We start from the raw sequence: 7,198 nt of genomic DNA on the forward strand, positions 1-7,198 counted from the left end.
CCCCACCCAACCGTCTGTCTTTGGCTGCTTGTCTTCAATGCGCCCAACATGCCTCTTGCCCAGCAGCACCGCTCAGGAACCAGGAAACTCCAGAGACTCAAAGAGACATCCCGCACCCAGGTCCTGTCTTTTATCTATTTCCCATTCTGCATAATGATTCGAGAGCCTAAGGACCATCCACAAGATTTAACTATGGCTATCTTCATTATTTTGTCCCTGTGCAGTGTGCTGGTGACAGGCATGGGTGAAGGTGGGAGTGAGAAAGGAGTGGGGAGGGAATGTAAACCCAGCCAGCCCCCCCGCTGCCCCTCCGTGTCCCCCACTGCCCAGCCCCGGACACACCCCAGCCAGAACCAGCTGTTCGCAGACCTGAGCCTGGAGGAGCTGACAGCTGTCATGAGCTTCCTGACCCAACAGCTAGGGCCAGGCCTGGTGGATGCAGCCCAGGCCCGCCCCTCGGACAACTGCGTCTTCTCAGTGGAGCTGCACCTGCCCCCCAAGGCTGCAGCCCTGGCCCACCTGGACAAAGGGAGCCCCCCACCTTCCCGGGAGGCGCTGGCCATCGTCTTCTTTGGCGGACAGCCCCAGCCCAACGTGAGTGAGCTGGTGGTGGGGCCACTGCCACACCCCACCCACCTGCAGGACGTGACGGTGAAGCGTCACGGGGGCCCCCTGCCCTATCACCGCCGCCCCGTGCTGATGCGAGAGTACCTGGACATAGACCAGCTGATCTTCGACAGAGAGCTGCCCCAGGCCGCTGGTCTTCTCCACCACTGCTGCTTCTACCAACGCCACGGACGGAACCTAGTGACGATGAACACGGCCCCCCGAGGTTTGCGGTCAGGGGACCGGGCCACCTGGTTTGGCCTCTACTACAACATCTCAGGGGCCGGCTTCTTCCTGCACCCTGTGGGCTTGGAGCTGCTGGTAGACCACAAGGCTCTGGACCCCGCCCACTGGACCATCCAGAAGGTGTTCTTTCAAGGCCGCTACTATGAGAGTTTGGCCCAGCTGGAGGACCAGTTTGAGGCCGGCCTGGTGAACGTGGTGCTGGTCCCAGACAACGGCACAGGTGGGTCCTGGTCCCTCAAGTCCCAGGGGCCTCCCGGTCCAGCTCCTCCTCTGCAGTTCCATCCCCAGGGCCCCCGCTTCAGTGTCCAGGGGAGTCGAGTGACCTCCTCATTGTGGACTTTCTCCTGGCCTTGGAGCTTTCAGCGGCCCCAGGATCTTTGACATCCGCTTCCGGGGAGAACGACTAGCTTATGAGATCAGCCTCCAAGAGGCCTTGGCCGTTTATGGTGGAAATTCTCCTTCTGCCCTGCGAAGCCGGTACACAGATGGTGGATTTGGCTTGGGTCACTTCTCTTCAACTCTGACCCGTGGGGTGGACTGCCCCTACCTGGCCACCTATGTGGACTGGCACTTCCTTCTGGAATCCCACACCCCCAAGACAATACATGATGCCATTTGTGTGTTTGAACAGAACCAGGGCCTCCCCCTGAGGCGACACCACTCAGATATCCACTCCCACTATTTTGGGGGCCTTGCAGAGACAGTGCTGGTTGTCAGATCTGTGTCGACCATGCTCAACTATGACTACGTGTGGGATATGATCTTCCACCCCAGTGGGGCCATAGAAGTCCGCCTCCATGCCACCGGCTACATCAGCTCAACGTTCCTCTTTGGGACCGCCCGAAGGTACGGGAACCAGGTTGGGGAGCACGCGCTGGGCACCGTCCACACTCACAGCGCGCACTTCAAGGTGGATCTGGATGTAGGAGGTACGACATCCCTGGGGAAGCAAGGGTTCTGGCAGAAGGGGCTGAGGTCTCCATGCCTAGCTTTACGAATTGTCATTGAAACATTAAGAATATGAAAGCGTATGAAGTAAAGGTGAAAGTCGGATTCCTCAGAGATTTTCATCCTAGCAGATGGTTTATTCTTCCATATTTAACAAAAAAATTCTTCCATATTTTTAAATATGGCATCTGCAATATTTAATAAATTATAACATTTGTTATATTGTATACCATCTGTAAATATGCTATATGGATATAAATATTTAGAATTTTTATTACCAAATTTGGATCATAACATATATATATTTTGCCACTTCCGTTTTTTCACATAACACCATATCACTCGTGCAAACAACAGTTACTGAATGCAATTTTTTTTAGAGAGAGGGAGTGGGGGAGGGGCAGAGGGAGAGAGAGAATCTCTTTTTTTTTTTTAAAGATTTTATTTATTCATTAGAGAGAGAAAGAGAAAGAGACAGAGAGCACAAGCAGGGGGAGAAGCAGAGGCAGACTCCCCACTGAGCTGGGAGCCTGACTCAGGGCTCGATCCCAGGACCTGGAGATCATAACCTGAGCTGAAGGCAGGCGCTTAACCATCTGAGCCACCCAGGTGCCCTGAGAGAGAGAGAGAGAGACAGAGAGTGTTATGCACATTCTACACCCAGCACGGAGCCCAACACAAGGCTCCATCTCACGACTCTGAGATCATGACCTGAACTGAAGTCAAGAGTCGGACGCCTAATCAAACTGGCCGCCCAGGCGCCCCATGAAGGCATATTTGTGCCAATCAGTGCACTAACGCAATTTCACAAAAGAAACAACATCCCTAGTCTCAAGAGGCTTCCATTCTAATGGAGGAATGGAGAACATGCAGAGTGCTTTGAAAAATGTGTTTGATAGAAACATTTTTATGCTTAACTGCTCTGTGCCTCAGTTTACCTCAGTGTAAAAATGGTGTAACAGAGCATTCCTAGTAAGACTGTTTGAGGATTAATGATGAGGACTTTAAAACACTTTCTCTTAAAAAAAACCCAAAAAACCAAAACTTCTTTCTTTCTTTCTTTCTTATTCTTTCTTTCTTTCTTTCTTTCTTTCTTTCTTTCTTTCTTTCTTTCGTTCTTTCTTTCAGTAATCTCTACACACGGCATAGGACTCAAACTCACAACCCCGAGATTGAGAGTTCCATGCTTTTCCGCCTGAGCCAGCCAGGTGCCCCCAAAACACTTTCTCTTTTGAAATAATTTTAGACTTAAGGAAAGTTGCAAACATTGCCCAGTTCCCATATACCCTTCACCCAGCTCCCCCTAATGTTAACATCTTCCACGACCACAGTACGGCAATCAAAACCAGGCGCTTAACATTATTACAGAGCTAGGAACTCAACTACAGACCTTATTAGAATTTTATTAGTTCTTCCATTAACTTTCTTTTTCTGTTCCAGGATCTAACCCAGGATCCCACACTGCATTTAGGTGACTTTTCTCCTTAATTTCTTCCAATCTGTGACAGCTCCTTAGGCTTTTCTTGTCCTTCATGACCTTGACACTAGGGAAGATTATGGTCATTATTTTGTACAGCGTCTCTCAGATTGGGTTTCTCTGTTACTTTCTCATGATTAGATTGAGATCATACTTTCTTTTTTTACAAGAAAACCAGACAAATGATATTATGCCCTTCTCAGTGCATCATATCAAGGGATATATGAGGTTGATATGTTTTATTACCAGTGATGTTGACCCCAAGCACTTGGTGAAGATGATGTCTTCTGGCTTTCTCCATAGTGCAAGTTAGTTCTTTTCTGGAGCACCTGGGTGGCTCAGTCAGTGAAGCATCTGCCTTGAGCTCAGGTCATAATCCCAGGATCCTGGGATCAAGCCCCACATTGGGATCTCTGCTCCGCAGGGAGCCTGCTTCTCCCTCTTGCTCTGCCTGTCACTCCCCCTGCTTGTGCTCTCTCTCTCTGTTAAATAAATAAATAACCAAATAAATAAATAAATTTTTTTAAAAGTTAGTATTTTCCATTTGCAGTTAATAAATATGTTGGAACAATTACTTTGATGCTATGCAAATATCTTATTTCTTTTCTTCTTAAATTCTTGCCCAGTAACTTTTAGCATCTGTTGGTAGACTTTTTTTTTGGCAAGAATTATTACTGCAATATTTCCCTACTGGTCATTTCAAATTTTTTTCCTCATTCTTTATACATGGATTAATTAAAATTCTCCACAAGGAAAAGTTATCCTCCTTTTACATTGATTTATATATGCAATTATTCATAACTGCAGAGATTCATGGATGTTTATTTTATTTTAAGGGTTACGGCCCAGCAGGATCATTTATTCTGTTCCTTGCACTGTTCCAGTATTGTCCGCTGGGAGATGCTTCCGGTTGGTTCTTGTGTCCTTTCGATATGCCTCCATCCTTTTTTGAGTGCTGCTTTCCTTGTGCAGCACAGGTTTTTCCAATTTTTTTAAAATTCATTTGAGAGAGAGAGAGAGTGAGCACAAGCAGGGGGAGAAGTAAAGGCAGAGGGAGAAGCAGACTCCCCGCTGAGCTGAGAGCCTGACTCGGGGCTCAATCCCCAGGACCTGGAGATATGACCTGAGCCAAAGGCAGGTGCTTAACCCACCGAGCCGGCCAGGGGCCCCAGGATGTTCCAGTTTAATCTTGTATCTTCCCTGCTCCAGCCCTGGAATCCAACAGCTTCTCCAAGGAGCTCTGGTTCCTTTTTACTGGAGAATACTCTTTAGAAAACAAGCCCTGGGTCCCGGGAGTGCTCATGAGCACTGGGACATCGTTGCTTTTAGGCTCTCTCATTGGACTCAGCTGGAAAATCTGCGTGTGTGCTCTACCCGGCACGCGCATCTCTCTTCATCTCCGCCCCTATGCAAGGACGGCTCTTCAAGCTCCTTGAACCACGCCTGACCCGTAGTGAGAAGGAATAGCCGTTGTTGTTCTTGTTGTCCACATGAGCCCACTGTGTGGATGTTCCAGAAACAACTGTTGGCCTTTCATTGTCACCTACGGGTAGAAACCCTGGGGTGTGGACTGGGGGCAGTGAATCCACAGAAGGAAAGCCAGAGTCTACTTCACCAGTCTCTGCTCTCTGCTGGTCCTTGGAAGGTATGGCGGGAGCTTCGGCATGTGTTCATTTACGGCTCTTTAGTCCCAGGTCACTTAAGTTGACTCCTAATAGGGTACCTCGTTAGATTCTAAGAAAATCATTCAAAATGCCCAGAGCTCAAAGAACAGACTGTGCCCTTGGCCCTGCTCTTAATTCCTTGCCAAGCCCCAAATGATAGGAAGCACCCCCAAGCTCCGGCAGCATTGGGCCCCAGGCTCTGATTTCCCTTCCCTTTGGCCTGCTTGTCTGCTGTCCACGCCCGCTCTATGTGGCTCTCCTCTGTGTGCTGCTGTGTGGGCAGTGTAGAGCGAGAGCAAGATCAGGGTCCCCAGCACCACCACGATGCTAACCCCATGTCCTTGGTGACAAGCCAGAGCACGTTACTTAAATTCTCTAAGCCTCAGTTGTCCCATCTATACAATGGGCACAAGTGTAGTTCCTCCTTCACAAGGTCGTAGTACAAGTAACGTACCAACGCCCTGCGATGCAGAGCTCCTCGAGTAATAAATGTGAGCTACAGCTGTTACTATGTTCACGAGAGGGCAGTCCTGGTGATGCTGTAGGGCTTCAGACATGAGGCATAGACCCTTTCCTTGGGTCAGAAGGAGTCAGACTCTGCACGTCACCGGCTAGGCTGCTCCCACCTCAGGTCCATCATCCTCCCTTGAAGGCCCTCAAAGGGAGGAGGTCAGTGGAGGCCCAATCACAAGGCATCTGGGATTATTACCAGAGATGACATCAGGAGGAAAGACCTTCTCCAAATCTCTGGATCGGGGAGATCTTGGGGAGAGGGAAGGGAAGCAGGGACACACTCCGTTCCGGATTTCTCCTTGGCCCCACTCTGAAGCGGTGAGGGGCAGGGAGGGGACAGAGTCCAGAGGGGACAGGGCAGCTGCATGACCAGCCCTCCCTCCCACTTTTCCTCCGCAGGACTGGAGAACTGGGTCTGGGCCGAGGACATGACCTACATCCCCACAGCGGTACCCTGGAGCCCCGAGCACCAGATACAGAGTCTGCAGGTGACCCGGAAGCGGCTGGAGACCGAGGAGCAGGCCGCCTTCCCCCTGGGAGGCACCATACCCCGCTACGTGTACCTGGCCAGCAACCACAGCAACAAGTGGGGTCACCCGCGGGGCTACCGCATCCAGCCGCTCGGCCTTGCTGGGGAGCCGCTGCCCCAGAACAGCTCCTTGGAGAGAGCCTTCAGCTGGGGGAGGTGAGTGACAGGGTGACAGCGGCTGGAGGAGGTGGACCTAAGGGCCCATGTTGCTGAGAAGCTACTTTGCCCCAATCCCCCGTGGGTGTGCATGCACACACACACGCACGCACACACACGCACACACACACACACTTTCCTGTGGCCATGATCTTAATGTCACCCAAAATGAAGCCTGCTGGTTGGATGGAGAGTTCCGTGCTGACTCAAATATACTAAGATGTTGGGGTGGGATCTAGGTTGTGGGTACACGGTGTTCACTGCGCCTTGCTTTAACTTCTCTGCGTGTTTAAAATGTTCACAGTAAAAGTTGGAGGAAAGAACAAAGAGTAGGTGAGGAACATGGGTCTGAGGGATCCGCCCTAACATCCAGGCATTTGACATCGTGGAACGGACTGAAGTTGGGACTCAGGCCATATCCGCACACAGTCCTCCGGGGTGTGGGCTCGGGTCCGGGTGGACGTGTGAGGATGCCATTCCCAGCTGAGGTCTCAACAGTGGGCCAGTGGACCCTGGAGAAACGGGATATGGAACAAACTCGAGAACTCCATGGGACAGAGAGACAGAGAACAAGTGTACAGAGAATGAAAACGAGGCTCGACACCACGAGACCTTTGTGCTATTTCCCCGTTGTGCTCCCTCGTCTGTGCAGCTTCGGGCAGTAGGACAGGCTGATGACCTCGCGAACTAACCCAAATCTCCCTAGGTACCAGCTGGCGGTGACCCGGCGGAAGGAGGCGGAGCCCAGCAGCACCAGTGTCTACAATTTGAACGACCCTTGGACTCCCGCCGTGGACTTCACCGACTTCATCAACAACGAGACCCTTGCAGGGCAGGTCAGCTGAGAGGGAGGAGGGGGAGGCGAGAGCGGGAGGCGAGGGAAGCAAGGAGGATTTGCTCCTAAGCCAGATTTCTTGGGGGTCTTTAGAACCTACTAAGAAAGAAAGCTTTGTGATTTCACATTTTTCCTGGGCTGGTGAGCTGAAACCTCATGTCCAAGGCTACTGTAGGAGGCAGGCTCGTCCTTCACAAAGCCAGGCCTCAGGATCCTCTCTCCTT

The 7,198-nt window shown here is 51.0% G+C and overlaps 1 protein-coding gene across 1 annotated transcript in view; it reads left to right on the plus strand.

Annotated features, from left to right (window-relative positions):
* Positions 1 to 7,198, plus strand: part of LOC100474468 (primary amine oxidase, liver isozyme-like) — a 15,786-nt gene continuing 8,588 nt past the window's right edge. Inside the window, 4 exon segments of the mRNA XM_034639884.1 lie at positions 1 to 1,196; positions 1,198 to 1,781; positions 5,854 to 6,139; positions 6,846 to 6,975. Of these exon segments, the coding sequence (XP_034495775.1) occupies positions 49 to 1,196; positions 1,198 to 1,781; positions 5,854 to 6,139; positions 6,846 to 6,975 (2,148 nt within the window). The 5' untranslated portion in view covers positions 1 to 48.

The sequence above is a fragment of the Ailuropoda melanoleuca genome, chromosome 13 (assembly GCF_002007445.2).
Source record: "Ailuropoda melanoleuca isolate Jingjing chromosome 13, ASM200744v2, whole genome shotgun sequence".
Classification (NCBI taxonomy): Eukaryota; Metazoa; Chordata; class Mammalia; order Carnivora; family Ursidae; genus Ailuropoda; species Ailuropoda melanoleuca.